We start from the raw sequence: 26232 nt of genomic DNA on the forward strand, positions 1-26232 counted from the left end.
CATTTTTATTTCTTTTATTTTTTTTATTTGCTACACAACGACTTAGATCACAGATATAATGAAGGTATATTATAATATTTAACACAGTATAATAATCTTTATGTAATTTTTAATCTATTATATATATTACAGTTTACATATTGGAGTAAAGAATTTCATATAAGTTTTTATACTTGATTTTCTTATTTATCTAAATATTTAATTTTATAATGAAATTTCAATTTAAGTTTATAATTTTTTGAGCAAATTTAACTAATTCCCGATCCATACTAATAAAAGACATTGACATTGAAAACGTTTAAAAAATATGAGTTTAATTAAAAAAATAAAGTTGTGACCATATTAAAAACAATAACCACCTTAAATATAATGAATACAGACTATACATGTCACAACACAACTGGTCGAACCATCATGGACAGAACCCGGCGATAAATATTGCACATCGACCTTCGGAAAGAAACAATCGGCTAATTACGGCATCGTAGAGCGTTATCTCTGTCGCACGAAATACAACAACTGACAAAACGTCACATAGGTAGTGTGGGACAGAGATAGTGCTCTATGAAGTAGACTGTCTCTTTCCAAAGGTGGATGTGAAATATTTATCGCAGAGTACTGTATTGTCTATGGTCGAACATGGCTATCACAGCCGAAGACAATCGTTTAAGTTTAGGGATTCCCCGAGCGCGTGTAAAAATGAAATTCATTGGATTGTGTAATGCAAGAGTGAAGTCAATATTTGTGTGAGAGATGTAAGATGCTACGGGAGTTTTGCTACGTGCGAACGTCTTCTCCAGCTTTTTAGGTTTTTAAGTTCACGGGACCCTACAGCTCCGTGAACTCGGCTCTGGTGAAGCTGTAAAAGCCTTCTGGCTAACAACAACATCAACAGTGAATAAGTATAGAAGTTCATAGTGAAAAAAAATATATATTACATGCAATCCTCTTCTTTATTGACCTCTTAAAATAGAATTAAATATACCTGCACATGGGCGATGTTTTCATATACAATTTACTGTCAAATTATTTTCAAAATGTGTATTTTACTTATAATTAAGAACAAAGATATATGTGGACGCCAACCTTCGTTTTTATTACAGAAGGGTAGCTGCAGTTTCTTCCGCCATTTTTCCAGCGCTAACGCTTTTCCAAATGGTCACAATTTTAACCAGGTAATAGAAACCAACTATGTCGAGGTTCAGGTCTTTCGGGTCTCGTGTCGGATTACTAAACAAATGACAGACCAAGTCCTCGAAAAGGCCATTGAACCTGGTTTTACTCTAAAGCGTTCTTCATCTAAGAGAATGGCGATCATCCGGAGCCCTATAGATTCGCCATTTTAAGACATCTCAGGCTGGGCACCGTCGTATTTGCCACGTAAAACCAGAGTAATATGCAAATGCCATAAGAACAGCAGAGAAAGTATAGTCCAAAAACAGGATGTCTTAAAAGGGAGTTCAATTTTATTCTTTTTAATTTCAAATCTTGCATTTTTGGTATTCGCCTTTAGTCTATTTAGTAATGATATGTATAAATAAATTAGTAAATATACTAGTTGTGTTACGGGTATTCGTAGAGAGAGCATTAAAAAGAGTATTATAGCCGCCATTTTAGTGACGTCATCACAAATCACGCGCTCCAGACAAAAACAATATAAAAATTGAGGCGTCATTTCTAAATTTAAAATTTTAATATTTTTTTATTTAGTGTCAAATAGCAACACCTTCCAGCCATAATAAAAAACCCTATTATTCATATGTCATAATAATAAATTATTTAAATAGATCACCTATTAATAATAATGTTTTTGGCGGCCATGTTTTTTTTCGATGACGTAATATTATAAATAATCATATATAGAGTATTAATGTATAAGCGAATCTCGTCTAATATCTATTAAGTTTTTGTTTTAATATTAAATAAATAATATCATATGTTGAGAATTAAAAAGATATCTCTTTTCTTTAAAGTAATATTGACTGGATTTTTTTAATAAATGAATAACTGACTGTACTGATTTTTTTAAGAAAGGAAAAACGAATTGTACATGTTTGGTGACTTTTTTTTGGATTTTAAAGCCTTAACGAACTCTGAGCTAAAGGTTGAGAATCTGGCGCACTATTATGCAGATTTTCCCAAAAATCAACGTCAACGGTAATAAAAATCGTCAGCCAATCACAAGTCGAGAAATATTGTATCAGTAGTACAGTACCCAGCGATAAATATTGCACATCGACCTTTGTAAAGAGAGATTCGGCTTCGTAGAGCACTATCTCTGTCCCACAGTACCTATGTGACGTTTTTTCAGTCGTCGTATTTCGTGCGACAGAGATAACGTTCTACGAAGACGAAAATAGCCGATTGTCTCTTTCCAAAGGTCGATTGTGCAATATTTATCGCCGGGTACAGTATATAGAATTATATTTTTACGGAATTCCCCTTTTCGATGCGTTGCTGACGATGATGTAACATAGCTCTTATAAGTGTACCTGTTTGCCAAGTGTTGCCATCTCGTACAATCATTAATGAAATGTAATTTTTTTTCGTAATCGCAAACGAGAATAATCATTTTACTTTGTGTAAAAAATAACTTTTATACATATTGTTCTTGTTTGGAAGAGTTAATTAATAAAATACTACTAAGTTAAAGGTTTCTAACGTATTGAGCATATTTAAAATAAATACTCACTGTTCACAATAAATATTATTAATATAATGGCAAGAAAATTATTCAAATTTTATTTTAGATTTTTATGAACGATTTCTATTTTAAATCGTATCGATTTTCATCTCGATTTCTCGGCAGCGCATGTCACTTTAATGATTTTGAATTTTCAAAACAATTTTGCAATTTCGGAATGTTAGATATATCCATGTTAACATTTACGTTCTATATATTTCAAATAAATCCACCTTAGTAAGAAAAGGACCAATATTTAGCCACTTTCGCAAATGCAGTGGTAGTCATGCAGATTCTCTATCTGTGTTTGACACTGGTCGGTGTAACATAACTACTGAGGATACCCCGTGGAGGGGTGAAACACGTGTTGAGTGATTTAACGGTGGCAGTTGTATAATTCGCATTGTTTGCCGAATACGCATTTATCAGCGGGCTGGCGGGCGGTGCACATTGTTGCACGAAATATTGGTCCTTTTCTTACTTAGGATGGACTTCCGCAAGGTAACGCCTGATTTCATTAAATATTTAAAATCCACCTTATTTTAATCAAGGAATAATGAGTATATATAAAAATTATATATTTCAGCTATGTAATAGATGTAGGAAAAAATTCGAAACACATAGTATATAGACGCCATTTTGTTATATGACCGTTTGCCACGGTGTAGGTAGTTACCTAAAATCATTGCTGAAGAGTAGTTTAGGCAGTCCTCGTTTTGATGATAAGCTTTATTGTATTTCATACAATTACAAAACGTATCGATTTTTTTAAAGTGTCATTATAATCAGCCAGACACAAATAACACAACCAAAAAGAGTTTTTACACTTGTAGTCTATACAAACTATTTGCGATAAAACTTTTTTCGTGACCTTTAAATATATATATATACATATATATATATATTTATATATATGAGCATTGTGTTACGAGAGAGCGTCAAGATAGAGAGCATTTGAATTTCAAGTTAACTGACTCAACTTAACTTGGTCTTAAATAATACTTAACTACTAATACAAACCGGTGCATCGAACAACTATCGACGCAGGCTTGCATTTGATCTATTACAGCTAGTGTTACCGTAACCTCTTATCGGAAGAACGAAGGAAGCCCGATTCTGCAACAATCGAATGAAATATGTAAAGAAATTGAAAAGTATGTTTCAATTGTAATAATAAAGTGGTCTGTCTATCAATAAGAAAATAATATTATATATTAGAAAACCTTAAGTTTTATTTTATTGGACCTGGAATGAGATGAGTCTGAGCAATCTCTCTACAACCTCACACGCAAAAGTATAGCGCGAGGCAATGGACTGCTAGCGCCATCTTGTGTCACCGTCCGATACAACAGCGTCTTCAACGCCATCTTGTGTCGAGTTTCGTTTCAGAAACGGTGTAATAAATTAAATTTATGCGCCATAATTTAAATTCTTATACGATATATAGCGACAGACATGTGATAAATACAAGAAATAAAAATAAACTAGTAACGTATTTTCATGAGTCTGATTGTACCTATATATAATAAAGTTCCACGAGATATCTTAGACCCTATCTGAACATTCAAAATAAAATTGAATTATTAGATCAATCTTATTACAGCTTTCAATAATTTTTAGTAAATGGAAATGTGTGGAACATGGTATGTTGACTCATTTATATGATTGAACAACATCAGACTCTGCTCAATTAGAATTCCGAGTAAATTTAGGTCATTAGTTATATTGTTAAAATAATTATCAATTCAAAGGTGCGTGTAAAAGCCTATTGGAATTAATATAATGACGGGTTAGTTGCGCCATCTAGTACAAGAAAATGGAACGTTCCTTCCGGAAGTAAACGAGAATGGAACTGGCGATCGTAAGTTCCTACTAAAGTAAAACGTCAGAATCACCGTGCAGCCAGTTTGATTTTGACAGTTCAAGATTCAACATGGCGCGTAACGATCGGTGAAGACGGATCGCTTACGCCCTACCAAAATCCGATTTAATCCGCGTTAATTTACATTGTTTTGTGTAATTTATTATCGGAATTTGATTAAAGCCTTATTAGTGTGAAATCTAAGGTTTTATTTCGGAGTTTATGTTTAACTACGCCCAGATTAACTGTACAAGATGGATGAATCCGACGGTGGATCCGTAACGGATCCCAACCGTCGACAAATTCAATTTGATTAAATTGTATACATACATGCATTAGAATGCGAGAACAGTCTGCACGTACTCGATGACGCGCGGGTCGTGCAGGATCTTTAGGTGTTCTGCGTTAGGCAGCGGCAGGCTCTTGACGACGCGACCGAGGTTGCGCGTGCGTTTGGCCCAGTGCGCGCATGCGCTCAGCGAGCGGAGGTTGACTGTACCGTCTCCGTCGCCCGTGCGCAATGTAGGATACCCGTCCAGCCACGTGCCCGCCTTGTACACCAGCCTATGAACACAATACGAAATAATCCACCTTATCGATGATTTAGTCAATAATTTTTGGGAGAGACATATTTCTTACAGTGGGTGATTATTGGCTCACATGATGATGTGCTAACGAAAGCCTGAATATGGCTGGCCTGATAGGACTTGACCATTGAGTCTATGGCAATAGAACCTGTTTGCTAACTTGTGTCATATGTACTCACAGTCCAGCGAGAATCTATGCCAAGGTTTCTTGAGAACTGAAACTCTCTGGAGAGCCCTCGATCTTCGGTACCTCAAACGAAGTTTTAGGTCAAGCGTTCTTTAAACACTGTCCATTCGAGTCCGCAGATTCTGTTACACCTTGTTACAGTGTTTATAGTCTCTTAAACGTGGTAAAACTTAGACGTGGTCCCTTATGACAGGCCTCATAAGAGAGCTCAAGGTCAGAGAGCTATAGAGAAAGCTATGCTTGGAGTTTCGCTATGAGATCGAATCAGAAATAAAGAGATCCTCAAAGGAACTAAGATCACCGACGTAGCTCGAAGGATTGTTTGTCTGGGTGGCAGTGGGCGTGGCGATGGCGGGCCGAAAGGTTATCCACGAGCTGGTAGACTTGGCCTTGGTAGGCCTTCAACTAGGTGGACCGACGACATAGTTGAGGTTACGGGAAGTCACTGGATACCGGCTGCCCAGGACCAGTCTTCGTGGCGATCTTGGGAGAAAACCCGTAACTTGCAATGGACGTCCATCGATTAACATGATAATAAGGGTGACGGATTCGGGGAAGTCCCTTCACCATATACTTGTATGGCATATAAAAATCACTTACTGTTCGACGGTCGATATGTTGTAGCCATAGATGCAATGCACCTCCACGCCTGGAGCGCTGAAGTCCTGCGCGTACTTCTCCACGTCCTTACGCATCTCCCACGCGTTGGGCAGTTCCATGTCACTGCGAAACCAGATCCTATTACGTTTGTGAATCCCACTTGTATCATTTTACCTAAATCCTTTTATTATACCCAATTATTGTCATAAATATTTTGATGTATGTGTTATTTTAATATTACGCGTGTTATATTTATCTATTCTTTGAAGAATATATTCTTGACCAGCTCTAGGAATCCCCCGATATATGTTAAGTAAAAAAAGGTTTCGACGAAACTAGATATACGGCCAAGACATTGACTCTATGGCACAAGTGGCGTCCAATAAATTATCAATTTTTTTTAAAGGTTTGGCGGTACTTCATCTCTGAACAGCTCCTTAATCTTTACACTGCCCAAGTTACATCCTGCATGGAGTACTGCAGTCACATCTTGGACGGTGCAGCCGAAATCATCTGAAAGCTTTGGACTCAGTTGACCGTAGAGATCGTAGGTTAATTAACAACGAAAAGCTCTCAAATAGCAGACTACACACCCTTGAGCATCGTCGTCGAGTTGCCAGCTTATCGGTTTTTTATAGGATACACTTTGGAGGGTGCTAGAAGGCTCTTTTCGAACTAATTTAGCTATCTCCATTCTTTATCGGACTACTAGGCGCAGGCAAAAGTTTCATCCATTCGTTGTTGACATACCCAAAAGTCGAACTAAACGGTTTGACAGCTCGTTTTGGTGAGAGTCGCCAAGATTTGGAATGACCTGCTTGGGTTTATTTTTCCTGAGGAGTTGAACTCTGGAGTCTTTAAGAGTAGAGTGAACAGGTTTCTTTTGGATGAGCGTGTACCACCTTCGTCTTCATCTACACTTTCCATCAGATGAGATGGAAGACAAACGCCTATTCCATTACAACTGTATGAAAACGATATACAAGGCATAAGTTTTAAAGCTTTTTGCTAACAGATCAGCTATGAATTACTTTTAAAACTAAAACGGATATGAGCCAAGAGGCTGATAGGTAAGGATGCTTTGATGAGCTCTAAGCTTCAGAGTTTGGAGTATCGAAGAAAAGTTGCCAGTTTATCGGTGTTCACCAAACTGCATTTTGAAGAATGTTCAGCGGAATTATCCAAAAATTTCCCATCTTTCTTCCATCTGACATCAAGACGTAAGAATTGACATCGGCACACATGGTTGAAATTCCTTATACCCACATTAAGCGTTTCGGTAATACTTTTATAGTGCGAACAGCCAAGATGTAGACCAACCTACCAGCATCATTATTTCCAGACAATTATGACCCAGGAGTCTTCCAGATAACGAGTGAATAGGTTTATTCTAAGCAAACATATACCATCGTAGACCTCGTCATCGTTTAACATCAGACGAGATGGTCAAATGCATCGCTCGATAAAGGATTTTAAAAAACCTTATTTTTATATACATAGCTTTGTATTAACTTTAAATTCCTAGTATATTCCATGTATATTCCAATCTCCTACGGTCTTTGCTCCAAGATATACCTGAATTTTTCACTTTGTCGAAGATTTGATAAGAGCAAGTATTGAAAACGTGTAATACGCAGATGTACTCACGTGAACAGCTTCTCCAGGTGGCTGATGGTGTAGTTGAACTTGTCAGTCTGGACTAATACGTCGCCAGGCTTCCAGAACAGCGGCGAAGGCAGCAGCCATGCCAGCGAAGGACACGTGATCTGTTCAGCACGCATCGTGCTCTCGCGTAGCATTAAGGAGCCCAGGTCGTCGCCTAAGGTCGTGATGAGATGATAAAATAGCATAACATACTACTGTGATCAAAAACGTAAGATGAAATTGTCATTTATTACTACTCTAGCATTAGTAAGTGAGTATTTTTTTGCTAGCTTGGTAGGAATATCTATAACATTTGCCAGGCGTCTGTCTGTCAAAAGTTGGAATATCATTTGGCTCAGCCCTTACCGTTTTGAAGGATGTTTTTTTTCTAAAAAGGGTCAAGTCTCGATTGGTATTAAAATCGATAAATTTTTCGAAAAAAAAAATCGTTAAAAATCCTACTTTTATCAATTCGATAAAACTAAAGATAATACCTTGTGTCTCAACGTTGATTCAGAACAAACTCTAGGCTTTATGACGTAGTATATCCAGGTGTTCGTGGAAAGTGTAACGCGATACGACAAAGGGGGGGGGGGGTGTATAAAAATGAATATAGCACGAAAACTACTTCACTGATTTCACACATCTTATTAAAAAAATAATTTTAAAAGCTGCTAAAAACAATGACGTGTATCAAAAATCATTACAATAAACAATTTTATTTATTAAATTTCATATTAATTATTTACAACAAAGAAGTGCCGCAGTGGAAAAACGTACCAAGTGAAACAGAGGTATTCTAGCAATAGAGGACTATAGACTTGTGATCGTATGTGTGCATTAATTATATAGGAAAGTGATTCCCAAAGTGGTCTATATCGACCCCTAGCGGTCTATGACAAACTGCAATGGGTCTACGTCAGCGAAATTTGGGGGTCCATGGAATGAAAATGGGGGTCTACGATAGTGGATCTCAACACATACACTGATAGTACCTATTATACTATCTTATAATATCAAAACATTTATATTATTTATAAAAGTACCTATGAAGTAAAAAATTATTAATATGTTACGTATATTGTACATAACAGATACAAAATTTTATTTTGAGTAGTTTTAATTTAAATTCAATTAATAAATGTATAAATTAACATGTGTTTTTACTTTAAGTTTTTAACACTAAACTTCACTACAGTTAGAAATTTACAGGAAATAAATATCAGGTAAGTAGAGGGTCTACCCAACACGGAAAAACATGGCAAGGGGTCTACGACACAAAAAAGTTTGGGGAACTCTGATATATGGTTACCACTGATAGCAAACGTATTTCCAGAAGAAAGCCTGCAGCGTCCTCTGCGCACCATAATACTATTTCAATCGCCAATCCGTCTGCCAAACGTGGCGATTACGGTATATCGCCCCATAGATATCTCTAGGGAAGGCTTATGCCTTGCAGTGTGCATCTAAATATATAGCCAACTAGTCTATAATAATTAAAGTCCATAACATACAATGTTTTGTCTCTTTCTTATCTTAACTGCAGTAATACATACTTAATTGATATCGTAAAATTCATAAGTCTGTTATAGTTGAATCATTAACTATGATATGTATTATATATAAACATAAATAAATGTACCAGCCCTAAATTTTGGAATAATAAATATAATTATATATTAATGCAACAACTAACAGAACAATGTTAGTATTGTTCGCTAGAAAAACCGCCCACCGCGAAGAAACCGTAGATAGAGTTCGACCACAGTGTGACTTGCATATATACGACTTATTCATGCGCGTGCGCAGTAAACAAAACACGATTCACCATCGATCGTTTATTTTGAATGCTATTCCACTCTTGAATATCTATGTGGACCATGATTATTTAAATAACTTTGTACATATAGTGGAAAGGCGAGTGAACTAGAAACTCAATGGGTTTTTCTTTGTAATAACTCTCTCTTCTCTGTTCAGCTGATAGACGCCCACTAGACATGGGCTTCCTCCAGAAATTTTTATGGATATACCATAATTGCCAAACTTCACAGGCGGGTTGAAGATCGCAGTGTGGTATTATGGTAAACAGAGGCGTCACCCAAAGATTTATATAGAGATACTAGCTGATCCCGAAAACGTTGTTTTGCAAAAAAAAATTTAAAGTTTTTAATTAACAAATAAAAAATAAGGGTTGATCGTAGAGAGGTGAAAATTTAGGATTGTATGTATTTTTGTATGCTATATCATAATAAAATAAAAACCAATTTGCCTTAAAAAAAAAATTAGTGGTGAACAACTCTTATCACTTAGGGGTATGCAAAATAGATAGTAGCCGATTCTCAGACCTACTGAATACGCATATAAAATTTGGTAAAAATCGGTCAATCTGTTTGGGAGGAGTACGGTAACTAACATTGTGACATGGAAATTTTATATATTAGATGAGGAGATGTATCATAATCGCCACACACACAGGCGGACTAGCGATCACAGTATAGTACTATGGTACGCAGAGGAGCGTTCTCTAATAAATTTAGTGGGAATAAAGTTTGGGAGTCGTCATAGTTGTTCCATAAAAGCCCACTGCAGGGCATATGTCTCCGAAGATATCTATGGAGAGATTTACCATAACCACTAGTGTGGTATTATGGTACGCAGAGGACGCTGCTATCTATCCTCTAAAAATTTGTGAGCATTGGTAATCATATATAATTAATGCACAAAGTGAATTATATAACATTGCATTCCGGAATCGAACATGCGACCAAGGATTGCAAGTCTGTCCTCTACCACTGCGATAAGAGCAATTTATTGCCAAACTCACTTGAAAAAACTTTACTTTACCTGGTGATTTCTTTTTATTTTTGTTAAAATTTTAAATTCATTATATATCATATATTTAATGACTATTATATAGACATTACATGGGTGTTTTGTAAACCCGTACACGGTTAGGTATTAATATTAGATTTAGTATATTAAAAACATATATAAAAAAACTGATTGGATCAACTCACCTATAGCGAAAACCTTGAGCGCCTTCACAGCACCGCCCCAGGGTGTAGACAGAGAGATCAGTCGCCGGATGTACTGGTCCTTCCAGCTCTGCTTCTGCAGCCTAAGGAAGTGCAACGCCATAGAGCCTCCCATGCTGTGCACGAGGAGAGTCACCGCACTATTGTTATTCTTCACATATGTTTCTTCGACCAGTGTTTTTAACTTTACAAAAAATTCACCATTTTCATCTGAATCAAAGATAATTAAATAAGCAGTTGCTTCTTGCAATAACTTACACCACTATATTTATATGTTTGTGCTTTTTTCAACACTGAACTATTGTTAAAAACGATCTCCAGTATGAGAGGCCCCAACAGCTAACAACAAAGCAGGCCATGAAAAAAAATAACACAACTGACTGCAGGTCTACCATTACTAGTTTATTGTAATTATTGTAAACATACAAAATATTAACATTAATATATGTATAACAAAGAATATTAAATAAATAAAACTATAGGTTTTCTATATATATAGGTTAACTATAGGTTTAATATAATCAACCATTATTATCATCCTGTATATAGTTTTGTGTTCAGTTTTGAATTTCACTTTATTTTATATCTTCTTCACATAACTTACTAACTAGATACATATGTAAATTGTTCATAGGTTTTTTAAAATGTTTCAAATATTTCCAGAATAAACTATGAAATATATATGATTGGTTTCTTAATAAAATTAACCTAGAATAGGAACAAAAATGTTGAACAAACAATAATACAGACCAAAATAATGATAAAAATGCAAGTAAATTAATAAAATAATGACATAAGATAGCATTTTAACAATTTTATAGTGATGTATGCCTTGAATTATTTATTACAAAAATGAATATACTCACTTGGTGCTTTCCTAAAGTCATAAGGTGCTCCCCTTAAAGATACATTTCTCACATAACCCATTTTCACAAGGGCATCCCCTATTGTATTGAAATATGCTCCTGTACTATCATGTGATGGATCAAGCCACTCAACAGGCTCTGGATTCCCCCATCCTGGAACCCTTATCTCCACACCTTCTGGATTTCTGGTTGTCCTTGTGACATTGTCATACTCAAGTCTCGTATTGTCCACCCAACAATCAATGACAAACGGCACCAGTAACTCCAAATTCAACCAAATGTTGAAGAAGCCGGTTGAAGTTTTAGCACAGATATAATGCACTACATTGGTTTTATTTAACCTTGCTTCTAGTTGGCTTCCTCCGTCTCCAGGAACTGTAGACAGAAGATGTCTAATCTACAGTTGTTATTATAATTCAAAACTACTTAAATCTAACTTTACAAGGAAAAATTAAAACACTCTTCTATGTCTATGATACATATAAGGTCCACACCATCATCATTTTAGCTGAAGGAGATATACAGTGGACTTCAAATAGGGTTTAGCTTCCATTTTTTATCCCTAAAAACTTAATTCAACCAATTTATAAGCCACTGAATATAATTTTTCCCAATATTTTATTCATAACATTAAATTAGGTGGTTTAAAAATAACAGTATTTATTAATTCCATCTTAAAATCGTCAATTTATATAAATAAACAAAAGAGAGTTAATAAAATAAAATTTAAGCAAATTAAGTAATAAAATTGACCCACAAATATTCTCAATATTTCCTAATTAGCAATGAGAAATCGGATCTTTCTAGAAAACGAAACTTCTTTTAGACAATACATGTATTCTTATAAACAACAAAAAGGAATACATACAAGTACTCACTTAAAATAACTGGCGATAATCCCAAAGAGTTTCTCGCAAGAAAGCTAAATATTAATCCTAGTGCGAGTATTAATTTCATATTTATATAACGCAACGAGCAAGCAATTCGCTATCCGCAAAGTCTGCTTAGGATACTAATTTAACTTAATGTCCTTCTGTAAATTATACGCAACGATCGAGTAACTGAAGTGTTTCCATTCGCTGTGACGTTATTATCGTCCGATGTGGACTGGCGCTGGAGTGGGAAACATACAATTGATAAGAGACACTAGTAATTAGAAATAACGCCAGATTAATGTCTGTTTACAAAAACAAACCTCTTTACGTTATTTACGTAAGAAAACATCAAAATAAATCAGCGAATAACCTATAAAGTCAAACTACATTCCGTCTTACGACAAAAATGTGACATTTAGAAGTTTGTTTCTTTAAATCCAAAACTGTTTAAAAATGCAAACTGAAAAATATAACTGTACATATTTTAATTTTTTTTCTATAAAAATTAATAATAAAAGAATCATATATTAAAAATAAATAATAAAAAATGTATTGTAAAAATTTTAGTCATATTTGTTAAGAACGGAACGTATTTGATATATGCTAAATTATGAGAATTTGCATTTTTATCAAAATAATTAATTAATCAACAAGGAATTATGGATAAGTTTATTTAAATTATATTATAAGTATCTCAACACAAGTTTTTGGTAGTTTCGAACGTACAAGACGTTCATTAGCGCGCAGACGCGAAAATTTTTAAAAATGTGAAAGGAGTGGAGAGTTATCATTTTATACTCTAATATTTTAGCGTATTTTATATAGTTTTAAGTAGATTTTTGATACGAAAAACAGTAAAATGTTACGGGACATTAACACAAAGGGAACAAAAACAAGCGATATTCGCACCAGCATTGAAAATTGAAATGTTCCTGCAGGTACAACACAGAACTAAAATCGATAAATTTTTGAGGGCGATGAGTGAGTTGTCACTTTGTTTACTTTCAGGGTCGAGTTATAATTATTTGGTTGTCTTGGCTTGTCGGTGGCATTTGTGGTGTTGTTATATTCTTTATCATTATATGTTACTGCCGCCTCATGCCGCGCCATCAGAAATCACTCGGTTAGAAACGTAATTTTATATAACAAGGTTGTATATGTGTGTGATTGATATACCAAAACTAAATTAATTATGTTTTAGACGAGCAATACCTTAAAAATACTTACACAATAAAAGAAGACCATGGATTTACTCACCAGGACTATAACAGATCAAAACAGGCCGAGGTAAATTTTATTTTTGATTATTAATTAAAAAAAATAATAACAAATGTGTTCACATTACATACATGATTAAAAAAATGGTGAAAAGACGAAAAATAACATTTGATAAATTAACTATTTTAATAAAATTATTAATAATGATAAAACTAAGGACATTTAAAAATGACAATGTATTAATTTTCTATAAAATATTATTAAATTTGTATATTATTTAATAATAAAAATTCTACTTTCTGAAGATGCGCACTAAGCTTAAGATTTGTATCGCATATTCTTATAAACATGTTGAACAATAATCAAATTAATTATACTTCAGTTCAAAGGTTCCCACAGGTAATAAACTATTAATGTCAAAAACTGATTAGCTATATCTTTTAAAATCAAAAGAATGTTTTATCATTTTTGGAATCTCTGTTAAATGACTACAATATACGTATTTAATTATTTATCATATATAGTGATACTTTTTAGTTTCGCGACGTCATGTTTTAAATAAATTGGTGTTCCGACGGTTGCTTCTGAAGATATATTTTATAACATATATGTTTATGTATATATACGCACAATTTTATATAGTCTTATAAAAAAGGTACAGACACACGATAAATAGAAGAATAATAAAATTGAATAAAAATGAACTCGTAACACCTAAATTTTGTCATTACAAAGTTAATAAATCCTTGATGAGTCTGAGTGACTGCATACACAGTGTGTCTAATGTCAGATTTACATTTTTAATCTTAGTTAAAAATATGACAGTTTGAATAATATATTTAATAAAAACACGGAACGATGTAATAAAAATGCGCATTTTATTTTTTTAAAGAGTATATCATATAAATGTCGAGTTGAACACACTGTTCAAAAGGCAACTTTATGTTCTGCGCAACACGCTGCAGTGAACTTGGTTCAATTGAATTGATTTTAGACGAATTTTCAATTTTAAAATAACAAGAATTTTGTAGGGATTGTTATTGTAAACTCTCCCTTTGGAATAGTCCCGTAAAATATCCATTGGATTTAAGTCTTACACCTCGGTGACCACGAGATATCTGCGACTGATTATTTTTTTTCAAAATTTCACAAAGCAAATTCAGCGAAGCACTTGAAGACTGTGCGTCATCCTGTTGAAACCATACGTGTGATGAGTATGATAGATGAACTCGCAGTTCAGCAAAAAGAAATTCGTCATCGTGCGTCGATAATTCTCTATATTTATTCGTCACTTGGCCTCGAACATTCTCGAAAATTCTCGAAAACATAATGTTTATTTGAATCAACTCGTGGATAAGGAACACTAAACAGTTACTTTGTGGTAATGCAATGGTTTATGATCTAGGGTTGCAGCTTCTCGGAGACCAATAATGATAGTATAGCTTGTTGATGAAGTTCTAAGTGAAAATGAACATCATTGCTCCATAAAATGAGATTTACAGTTTGAAACCGCTGTTCTTGAATAATTTGAATTTTTAACAATGGAACTACAGTTCCTTTTTTGAAATTTCACAATTGATTGCTCTTGTAAGTCTCAGTAAGGTTATTCTTTTCCGTATTGAGAGTTGTACATTTAGTAAACTGTTTTCAACCAGTTCAATGTTTTCGGAAGTCCTTGAAGATCGACTAGGCCATAGTCATGGGGTGTTCACAGCCGAAAAGTGCTCGGAATCTTTACACCCGAGAACGTATTAAATTTACATTAGGTCAGCAGTTTCGAAAGAATAATAACTGTTACAAAATGCTTTAACGGCAAATGCGAGATGTTCACTCGACCAAAATAATCCGCATGGTCAATAAATACAACAGCATCACATTTATTGCGCATCAGTTTTTACCCTTTTTAACGATTGTATTTTAAAATATAAACCCGCCACCGGACACCGTATATAAAAAAGTTCCACAAGGTATCCTCTAACCTTCCTTTTGTTTATTTTAAAACTAAAATGAAGAGTACATTACTAAATACATTCTAATCCACTACGGTGACATTATTGAAGGGAGAACACATATCAAACGGTGGTAGTGTAACCATGATTTAAGTAGTGATTGGGACACCAGGTGCAGGTACAGAGGCACGGGAGGCCGGCCAGCTATGCTGGAGACGCAGAGTGGCGGCGGCCACGCGAGCCCCCGCGCCCTCCGGCTCATTGCTACGTTAACCGCGTACCGGAGCCCCGAGACAGCTCCACGCAGTACGCCTCCAGCAGCAGTAAGTCACCAGCTCCCACCATGTCATTAACCCTTAAACATTTTACTTTCAAAATCAAACATTAAATACGTATTAGTACGTATTAGTATTGTGCACTGGTTATATAAACGCTCTGTATAGCGCCCGGCATTTGATTTGGCATGTCAGATATATCTGCAGACGGAATTATTAATAGCTTATAAATCTATTTCTTTAGAGTAGTTATTAAATATAAGTTAAAAATATGAGTATATAATGTATAAATGTGTATATAATGATGAACTTTATGATATTTCGTACATCTTTCATCATCATCACAAAACGGAATTGTTTAATTATAAAATATAAGAATAAATAAAAATACACCATCCGTCACTGTAGGATACCATTTATCATAATAATTTTAAATATTTTTTTAAAAACTCTCTAATAATATTATAACAAATAAATAAAAAAAAAAACAAAACAAATTTTACATAACAGATAACACAAGGAAACCACTTGAGTTTATTTAGCAATTTGACGTAGTAAAAAAAAAAACAGCGTATAGTAATTTAAAATAAGGTTATATATGTAATCGGTAGTAATGAACGAGGACAAGAAATAGCACTACAAATTTAGGAGTATCAAAAAATATTTTTAAAGATAAAATCATTTGGACGCATGTTCCTTTTGACGTCTTCAAAATATTTTTTTTAAATTTCTACCTATTTTTCACTCACCGTATTATGTTAAATATTATTTCTTCAGTGTTAGACGAGATTGACAACGCGGTGAACATCGACGCGCTGAAGACACGATCCCTGCCGGCGTTCCTTCGCCCCAAACCACGTCCTCTCTCCACGGAGGACGACCTGCAGCAGCTTTATGCAAAGGTACCTTCAAGCTCACTTCTACACTCCTTACACTACCATCGTTACAGTTGACTACCTTTGCTGTGTTAAAATTATTTGTCATCATTTCAGTCCTAGGACAAATATCTCCTCTATAAATTTTTAATAGTCATTGGAAAGCAAACTACATCCAACGTCTTCCAAGGACTTTAATATGATCATCTGTCATCCTTATGTCAGTCTGTGGCATCTAGTCATCGGTCCTGAATGTTCTATGGCTGGTCCTTTGCCACTTCAAGTAATTTTCTGGGCTGTAAAGATTACATTCGTCAATCTCCTCATCTTAGAGAAATCCCGAGTGTAATCCTTTCCTGGGTCCGTTGAGCCTCTGTGAGATTGACTGAGAAACTACTTTTTATTGATAAATTATTATAGGTAAACCATGGAATGAGAACAAGTTTCGTTTTTACCTTAACTCTGCCTGTCCGAGTCGCATTAATTTGTAGCGAAATAATCGCAGATGTCAAAACGCTGTCGCTTATGCACTGCCGAACCTCACCGCCATTATTATCGGTCTATCCAACGTTCTGCGCATGCGCAAAATTCCAAGACGCGCGGTGATTGGTCGGTACGTAAGAGCGTACGATATTCAGTCTGTTGTCAAAACCGCGTCACATGCGTCTCAATATTTAATTGTATAAACTAAAACTATTGTTATTTTTTTTTGATAATTTCTCCACAAGTGCTCGTTAAGTGTTAAATCTCTTAAATTACCTACTAAACCTTTTAAACTCTACATATTATTTATTTACATCTTATTATAGTTGCATCTATTAAACTTTAACCAATATTGGAAATAATAAAGTAGAATTTGCCAGAAGCATCTAATTCAAAAGCGATTTTCAGGTGAGCTTGAGTAAGAAGCATAAGAATCGCATGCGCAGCGAACACGCCGCCATCATAGCGCTCAGCAAGTCACAGAGTCAGTTCTTTGACGCTGACGCAGTCATAGTGTATGACCAGAGAACCGCTCTCTAGGTTTCCTGGAGTATCCAGGAATAACTACTTCTTCCTCTACATATTTATACGCATGATTGTTAACCGGATAAAAGAATCGATTCGGACATACCAATAAAATCATCAATAGCAATAAATCTTTGAAAGACATAAATGCAGTGGGCATCTATTTGCTGACATGAGTGAATGAAACAAAACATTAATTGTACACTTTTACCTCAGAAATTTAACCATCTATGGCATTAATTCAAGCTGTAAATTCTTTATATATCAACAGCATTAGACACCAATAAATATAAACAAAAAATATTTAACTATTCACAATGAAAAAATAATAATAATTTTTATTGTAGCAACACTATAGAAATAATTTTTGTCGATGTAATCGGATATATCATTAATTGTCCCACAATTGACATTTCATATTCGCGTACAGATAAAAAATCTTAACCTCTTCCAATGTCTTTCTTATGTCTATCGTAATTTTAAAATTTCCTGGACGTGAGACCAAAAGTTTTACATAAGTTCAGCAGAAGTAACTGATTTAAAATATCTTAATTCACAATAAACTTTTAACTCTATCCTTCCGATAATAAACTTCTTTCTACATATCAGAGGTAGCATTATATGTACAATATGTAAGCACACACGTACGAGCGGTTTTTATGTAATTTTTATCCTAAAATATCATTGTAATACAGTAATGTAAGTCATGTGCATGTTTTATTAGCAAAGGCTTAAAAATATTTTTTAGGTTAAGAAATGTTTTCGGCTCAACAAACTTCGCATGTCAATGTAAGCGCCATTTTTCCCGCTAAAAGTTTTGACAGCTCATATTTGACATTTTTGCTAATAAAACATACATAACTATTAATGTTATTAAAAATAAATAAATAATTCGATTCAAATTGGCAAATTGTGATTGTAAACAATGTGATATAATTTAAAAATGAAATTGTGGCCTAATAATGTTTAATACGATAAATTCAAAATCGGTACAGTCGCGTACAAACGTTTTTCGTAACATTAAATGTGACATTAACCTATCGCTAACTATATGCAGTCTCTGTAAATTTAGATTTAATTTTTCCATTATTTCTTTCACCACTGTACCTACAGTTCACTTATTTCGGTGCTAAAATCACACTTAGAGTTCTATTATTTAAAGCTTCTATATATTGTTTGAATGAAAGTCTGTTACTTTATGAAATAAATTCTCTTCAACATCATCGTATATCTATAGATATTTAGGACAATTGAAGAGCTGAAAATCGGGGACGTATTTTTAAAGTAGATGTATATTATAGCTTATCCCTAGTTGAATTATAGTTGTTAAAGTGTTGTGTGTTTATATGTCTATGCGTTTGTTCGCGACTGGGCGTGTCAGTGCGTCCTTTTAAGTGTAATTGTTAGAGCGCCTTTTCCTTACCTGTTAGACAACATGTGCCCTCCGCGCATTCCAGTCGTGTCGGACGAGACTGATAGCTTTTATAATAATTTAATTTTATACGCTTTTATTCATGACTGTACTTTCACTACGAGCTCAAACTCTTCTAGAATTAATTCCATAGTCTTAACTGTAGTTATATTAATGCCGATGCTTTATACGCAAATAAATTTATTTAAAATTCTCTACGCATTGATTTTTACGAAGTTTATTTAGTGAATTATATTTTAATAAAATGAATTAATATAATTTCCTCCTATGATAATGTTTAAACAAAACGTATGTACTATTTATCTTAGTTATTTCATAAAAATAATTATTGATTATATGATTGTTTAGAATAATCTATAGTTGTAATGCGTTTTGCTGTTAAGAATTAGTGTTTAAAGTTGTGTCAGGCGATGTACTGAGCTCAATATATTTTATCGACAATAGATTTGTTTAATGGAAATAAAATTTTGTATGCCAATAAAAATTTATTTTATACACCTAACCTCACTCCGTCTTAAGCCATCTACGTTCCAATAATATTAAAAAGGCGCTTTATCATCAATTAAGTTTCGAATTAGCTGTTCATAGATAAGACATGACAGTCTTTTGGTACAGATAATACATAATAATTTTGATTTAACGATTTGACTTTTGCTATATATTTTTTAATTAATTGGTAAATAATTGTTAATCATTTTTATTATTTATATTTTATTTTACGTATATTTCAATCGTCAAATATTAAATATATATATAAATTATTATCGTGGCATTCTTTAGAAGAGATTTTTGCGTTGCAGTGAGCGTCAATAGACAGGATGGCGACATTTTTAAATCGTTTTGCAATAAATATTCTTTTATAATGATATTTTCTATTGATTGTTTTCTTAGAACTTCGTTTTACAATTTTTCTGTGTATTTTAATAGGAGGTTCCCATAATTTTTTTTCATAGGCCTCTTTCAAAATTAATCTAGTTCCTGTGGACTATACGACCTTCATTTATATCAAAACTTGCCACAAAATGTTAGGATAATATTTACCTATGCATGTTTGCTTTGTCTCCGAGTTTCAACCGTTCAGATCTTCACTACCAAGGTAGACCTGTCAGGTCTCTCGGAAACCTCTGCGGACCACCTGGGAACTAAGGATCTAAATCAGTAATTCCCAAAGTGGTCTATATCGACCCCTAGGGGTCTATGACAACCTGCACGGGGTCTACGTCAGCGGAAAAAAAATAGGGGGTCCATGAAATAAAATGGGGGTCCACGATAGTGGATCTCAACACATACACTGATAGTACCTATTTACTTACATTATACTATCTTATAATATCAAAACAGATTGAATTGACGCCAAATGTTGATAATTTATTATTAAAACATCAGGTTCATCCTTCTCACTAAAAATATTGACTTATTGCTTATGTTATTTTATTTATATTTTATGTTATGTTTATTTAATGTTACGTATATTTTATATAACAGATGCAAAATTTTATTTCGAGTAATTTTAATTTAAATTCAATTAATAAATGTATTATTATACATGTGTTTTTACTTTAAGTTATTAACACTAAACTTCACTACAGTTAGAAATTTACAGGAAATCAATATCAGGTAAGTAGGGGGTCTACCCAACACGGAAAAACATGGCAAGGGGTCTACGTCACAAAAAAGTTTGGGGAACTCTGATCTAAATAAATAAATTGTGAGCTACATCGTTTAGGTTTTATAATAAATAAAAGTGAAATTCATTTCATGTATAGAAGAAGCTTTAATCATATGTTTAATATAGTGCTACCGCGACCGGCGTACCGCGCCTTGGGTATGTAGGTGCGAGACGGGGGAAGAAATAAACACCATAACATTGGAAGGTATATAAACAGATTGAATAAAAAATATCCTTGGACTGTATATACTTGTACTGTTCCGTCAGTTCGCCGTCAACGATTGCGGCGGCGTTCTTCTTATTCCACGCCCCCCTCCTCTGTGCTTACCTAAGGCGCGGTACAGACCTTTTAATAGTAGTATAATGTTCTGTGAGAACATCTTTGATGACGTGTCCATATTAGAATAGGACTTTTGACAAAGGATGATAGATTTAAGTTGAATTCTGTTAAGATCGAAACTCCCATTGTCGAGTACTACAGTAATTTCTGTGTAAAGGAAAGAGAAATGGTTTTGCGTATAGTTCAAAAGGCGTGTGAGACATTCAAGTGTTCAGGGTATAGTGCGGAAGGAGGCGAGCGTGGGGTAGGTCTTCAGTCGAAGTAGCTCCAGCTCTGTTTGCAGCAGCACCAGCTGTGTGTGGTTTGCTTGCACCTCACGGATCAGCTGTCCACGAGCCACCAGCGTCTCCATTCTGAACAGATCAAATTTCTTTTTCTCGTATTTGTTTAAATGAAATCATAACATGTTTAAGCATTTAAAATTTTAAGGTATTTTTAAAAAAGATTGTCTTTTTTGTGGCTTCTTTTTCAACCCCTATCAGAGGTGAACAGAGTCTTTATTTATATATTTTTTAACAATTTTTTGGTTTTTATTTCCATACTTATCTTTCTAAATGTCTTTCATTTATTTACAATTTTACATGACCAGTGTTTCCCAGCTTGGAGCCCACTCCTCACAGGGGGCAATTTTATTATTAAGGGGAGCAATTCGAAAGTGGACTCCACAGTAGTTATATCCTTTATATATATATATATATATATATATATATATATATATGTTACATAGGGGGGCGTAAGTATTTTAGGAAGGCGTATGTAAGGTTGAAAAATATTACACAAGACCATAACAGCCAGTCTACTTCTTGTACCATTCACGGGATTTGTCATTATCATTTCAGCAGTAGCATGCCCACAGCTAGACTAGAAAGACCACCCCTATAGGTTTACAAAAGAACTGGTAGGAAGCGGCTTGCTACTCGACCACACCTTCCGACGACCTTAACAAGATTGACTGTTCAGCTTCTAGGTGGGCGGGTGTCTTATCCTGTGGTCTCCAATACAGAAGTTTAAGACTCCAGCAGGTGTTATTTCTGCTCTCTGTGCGGTCAATGCAACACTTTTTTTGGTTTCATAGCAGCCTGTATCCGGCGTAATTGGATGAAGTATCAATACGTTGGTGATGGTCTGAAAAACGAGTGTATGTTGTTGTACATATATGAAAGAGTAACCTGGACTTGATGATCTTGCGGTACCGTATCGGCTGCAGCGGGTCCTCTGCGATCCGCTTCTCCGACACCCTGAGCTTCAATGTCGCCACCAGCTTGTTCACCTTGTCCACTTCTATCGACAGCGCCGCGTTCTTCAGCTAGCCGTAGATTTATCGATAATTATTTAAAATTGATTATTGTAGATATATTTTGTGAACACCTGATTGTTACAAAGTATTTAATGGAATCAGGCGTTACCTCGCGGAAGTCCATCCTAAGTAAGAAAAGGACCAATATTTAGCCACTTCCGCACATGCAGCGGTAGTCGTGCAATTTACACCAGGTGTAACACCGGTGTGACATAACTCCTGAAGATGCGCCGTGGAGGGGTGAAACACGTGTTGAGTAATTTGGCGGTGGCGGTTGTGTGATTCGCATTGTTTGCCGCATACGCATTTATCAGCGGGCTGGCGGGCGGTGCATTTCATTGCACGACTACCACTGCATGTGCGGAAGTGGCTAAATATGGTCCTTTTCTTACTGTTACAAAGTAATTATTGAAGGTGAATATAACCGCTGAATATTCTGCTCTTTAACTGCAAATTCAGCTTGTCAATCCACTAGACGGTTCGTTAATTTGTTCGTCTTCTTATTATTTTCAACCAACACCTAGTGGGGGGGGGGGGGGCGTACCCACGTCACGTCTACCAGCTGGTTGCCACTCGACAACCTTTCGGTTCCAAGGGCCATCCGTTGCATGAGCAATGTACCTCGCTCGCTGTCATTTCAGACCAGCAGTTCGAGTTACGTCGGTAATCTTGGTACTTTTACAGATCTCCTCATTTCTTTTGGTCTACCAATATTAATCATATTCCATCTCGTGGAGAAATATCGAGTAAAGCCTGCATTCTTTACTTTTTATACCATTAAATAATACTTGAAAAGTTTTACAATTGTACACAGGTTATTTTATACAAAAGTTAGTAAATGTTTATTTGGAATTCAGTAAGTGAAGCCTGAATGGAAGTTAACAAACCCATGTATATCTGTGTGTACGCATATATAATATTTAATGGAATCAGGCGTTACCTTACGGAAGTCCATCCTAAGTAAGAAAAGGACCAATATTTAGCCACTTCCGCACATGCAGCGGCAGTCGCGCAATAAAATGCACCGCCCGCCAGCCCGCTGATAAATGCGTATACGGCAAACAATGCGAATCACACAACCGCCACCGCCAAATCACTCAAAACGCGTTTCACCCCTCCACGGGGCATCGTCAGGAGTTATGTTACACCGTGCCAAACACAGAGTCTAAATATAATAGTTATAAAACATATTTAACAACTTACTTTTAAATCAAAATTAAATGTGTATTATTAAATCTTATCACAGCATTCAATTGTTTTTAGTTTATCGAAATGTGTAAAACATGTTTGGTGACTTGTATAGTTGATTTGAATTTGAATTTAAGTTAACAAGTAACACTGTGTGGTGTGGTCGTTCACCTCCAAGTCCTCGTGTTTGCGCAGCAGGTCTGCGAGCGAGCGGTCCAGCGCCTGCCTGCTGGCCTCCATGTCACGCTCCAGGCGCTGGTGCTGCTGCTCGTCTGTGTATCCTAGCTCCTTGTTCTTCAGGTACAGCTGCAGCTCTTTGGGTATCTACACATTGTACGTAAAACATTCATCACCATTATATAAGCGGATAGACCCCCAGCGCAAGGTAAAGGTGACTCCCAAAGAGCACTATGAAGACTGGATTTCTTCTGCCAGCTTCCAGCTGCCTACCCACGCCTCGTCCATCGGCTCGAGGCTACCACTCCAGAACCATTTGGCTCCAAAAGCCAGTCAGTAATTAAACTTACTAGGAAATCGTACGTAATTTCACCACAATATATATATATATATATACATATATATATATGTATATATATATATATATGTATATATTTATTTATATATATATATTTATATATATATGTATCATATTCAAGCCTTACAAAACACTCCATCTATAAGGTTAAGTCAGGTGTAATCTTTAAAGTGGTGAATATATGGTCAGTAAAAAGCTTAAGGCTTTCATATCTATTTCCAATCACCGTGTACATATGTGACATTATTTTTTTTTTATTTCTATAAGAAGGCAAAAGGTGAATAGGTTCTTGCAGTACAAAATCTACAGGGACAGATTATAAAACAATATTTCGTTTTAATATATAGTTATTCGAATTTTGGATTTTTTTTTAATTATATTATAACAAAATGGTGTTTAAGTGACATAAATTATTTTATTATTTGCAATTAATTTTTTTAATACTCTAGGAACGTTTTATGATATAAACGTATACGTATGTATACTAGAAATGCGAAAACAAAATCAATATTCTACACAAATCGCTATAGAAGGCTTAATTTTATTTATTTATTTAACATTTTAGAGTTATTTTCTACGTAAAAATGTATACCTTTAGGCGCTGGTAAGAGTAAAGCTCTTGCTCCATGTGTCGCAGTTTCATTTTCATCTGGGCGTGCTCCCACTCCTTGGAGAGTATGCCCTTGCGGTACTCAATCTGCTTGCGCATCATGTTCAGTTTCATGTCACCAACTTTCTGGAACATTCGACGGAAATCGTTTTATAATTTCAACCATAGGTCGTCAGCGTAATACCCCAACGCCATCTATCGGCGCTCTATGACAGTTCAAATTGTCAACTGCGCCATGTCAGACACTTTTATATCCACAAATCTTTTCATTTGATCTCGTAGAGAAATTCAGAGCTAAACTCTCAGACAGTTGTTATGTATGCATTGTAATGTTTATATATATAGCAGAACGCTGTTATTCCGACGGCGATCCTAAGCTAGACATGAGTAAAGTCAATAAAGATTTAGAAAATAGGAAAATATAGTAAAATAGATATAATTTTATAAAATTAAAAATTACAACTTTGTACGCCAATAGATGGCGCTAGTAGTCATTTGCCCCACGCTATGAATAAAAAAATACTTCACAAATCCAACTACATATTTGTGCAGTGTAATCTCTAAATAAATCAAATACTACATATAAACAAAGTAATATTTATATGTAATATTGTATATGCAAAATAAAATAAAAGATTAAAACATCCTTTATGTGCATAAGATTTGTGAAACTAGGTGCATCGCTTTACAGACTCTGGCCATGCTTTTATTAGTAGAAAAGTCTTTGGACCATAGTTTCCTCGTGCAGTACCCGGCGAATATTGCATATCGACCTTCAGAAAGAGACAATCGGCTAATTTCCGCTTTGTAGAGCGTTATCTCTGTCGCACGAAATACAAACAGTCCGGTATCTATTAGGAGCTGTTACAACAAGTATCATTTGCTTCTATACAATACTATATAATAATGCTATCATTACTACTTTTATCTGTTTATTTGACCAACCTTAAAGTCACTACAAATTAAATCAACGTCCTACAATATATAAAACCGGAAAAGGTTATTTTAAAATGACTGGTGTTGCAAAGAACGCGTGAGGCCAGATCACGTCTACTTCCATGAAGCAACAAAAATATACTGAAATTTACAGCGCAAAAGCGCTGCACCGCAGTTTTCGATATAAAGTAATGGAGCGCTATTGCGCCGCGTAGCAATCAAAGGTTTAGTAACTTACAAGGATGACTTCATTGACCAGCTCAATGTCCTGGCGCAGGATGAGCGCGGCGTCGTCGTAGTCCTCGATGTGGCCGCTCGTAACGATCTCCACCTGTCCAGCCGGCAGCACCAACTGAAAATACAGGCAGTCAAACATCCACAAACACTTGCGGTGATTATGGAAGAAGACCAACAAGCCAGAGGAATGTGAGATATTGTAAAGAACAATTGAGGAATGTATGACTGACGTTGTAATAAAAAAAGGAGAGAAAAAAAAATTGTAAAAAAAATCCTGTCCGACCTAATATAGGGGTGAACGACAAAAATGAAAAAAAAAACCACT

General features: G+C 35.0%; 3 protein-coding genes across 4 annotated transcripts in view; 1 reads left to right on the forward strand and 2 right to left on the reverse strand.

Annotated features, from left to right (window-relative positions):
• Positions 1 to 3585: 3585 nt before the first annotated feature.
• Positions 3586 to 12732, reverse strand: LOC137922311 (lysosomal phospholipase A and acyltransferase-like). 2 transcript variants are annotated; one of them, XM_068765291.1, is made up of 8 exons: positions 12659 to 12732; positions 12342 to 12576; positions 11464 to 11838; positions 10580 to 10807; positions 7566 to 7737; positions 5919 to 6041; positions 4875 to 5108; positions 3586 to 3799 (listed from the first exon to the last, which is right to left on the reverse strand). In XM_068765291.1, the coding sequence occupies exons 2-7, from the start codon at positions 12418 to 12420 to the stop codon at positions 4880 to 4882; spliced, it is 1206 nt and encodes a 401-aa protein (XP_068621392.1). In that variant the 5' UTR covers positions 12421 to 12576; positions 12659 to 12732; the 3' UTR covers positions 3586 to 3799; positions 4875 to 4879. The 2 variants fall into 2 exon arrangements, with proteins under 2 accessions (XP_068621392.1, XP_068621391.1); XM_068765290.1 differs by having other exon boundaries at positions 12342 to 12661.
• Positions 12733 to 12791: 59 nt separating this feature from the next.
• LOC137921993 (uncharacterized) lies at positions 12792 to 17678 on the forward strand. Its single transcript, XM_068764804.1, has 7 exons — positions 12792 to 12813; positions 13164 to 13276; positions 13347 to 13461; positions 13540 to 13625; positions 15678 to 15828; positions 16558 to 16682; positions 17547 to 17678. Exons 1-7 carry the CDS (start codon positions 12792 to 12794, stop codon positions 17676 to 17678), a joined length of 744 nt encoding a protein of 247 aa, XP_068620905.1.
• Positions 17679 to 21315: 3637 nt separating this feature from the next.
• LOC137921994 (cilia- and flagella-associated protein 43) overlaps positions 21316 to 26232 on the reverse strand; it is a 40253-nt gene continuing 35336 nt past the window's right edge. Inside the window, 5 exon segments of the mRNA XM_068764805.1 lie at positions 21316 to 21457; positions 22274 to 22410; positions 23761 to 23913; positions 24717 to 24860; positions 25909 to 26022. Coding sequence (XP_068620906.1) covers positions 21316 to 21457; positions 22274 to 22410; positions 23761 to 23913; positions 24717 to 24860; positions 25909 to 26022 — 690 coding nt within the window.

Source organism: Battus philenor, unplaced genomic scaffold, assembly GCF_028537555.1.
Source record: "Battus philenor isolate CCGP_79_NKW_IND1 unplaced genomic scaffold, ilBatPhil1.0.hap1 SCAF_2, whole genome shotgun sequence".
Classification (NCBI taxonomy): domain Eukaryota; kingdom Metazoa; phylum Arthropoda; class Insecta; order Lepidoptera; family Papilionidae; genus Battus; species Battus philenor.

Excerpts from the sequence above, each read along its gene's own strand:
- LOC137922311 (XM_068765291.1), bottom strand. The coding sequence starts at position 12,420 with ATGAAATTAATACTCGCACTAGGATTAATATTTAGCTTTCTTGCGAGA. Across the intron at positions 10,808-11,463 it reads TGACTTTAGGAAAGCACCAA|ATGAAAATGGTGAATTTTTT; the intron begins GTGAGTATATTC and ends TCTTTGATTCAG. Across the intron at positions 7,738-10,579 it reads GCTCAAGGTTTTCGCTATAG|GCGACGACCTGGGCTCCTTA; the intron begins GTGAGTTGATCC and ends TCACGACCTTAG.
- LOC137921993 (XM_068764804.1), top strand. The coding sequence starts at position 12,792 with ATGCAAACTGAAAAATATAACT. Across the intron at positions 12,814-13,163 it reads GCAAACTGAAAAATATAACT|TTTTAAGTAGATTTTTGATA; the intron begins GTACATATTTTA and ends TATTTTATATAG. Across the intron at positions 13,277-13,346 it reads AAATTGAAATGTTCCTGCAG|GGTCGAGTTATAATTATTTG; the intron begins GTACAACACAGA and ends GTTTACTTTCAG.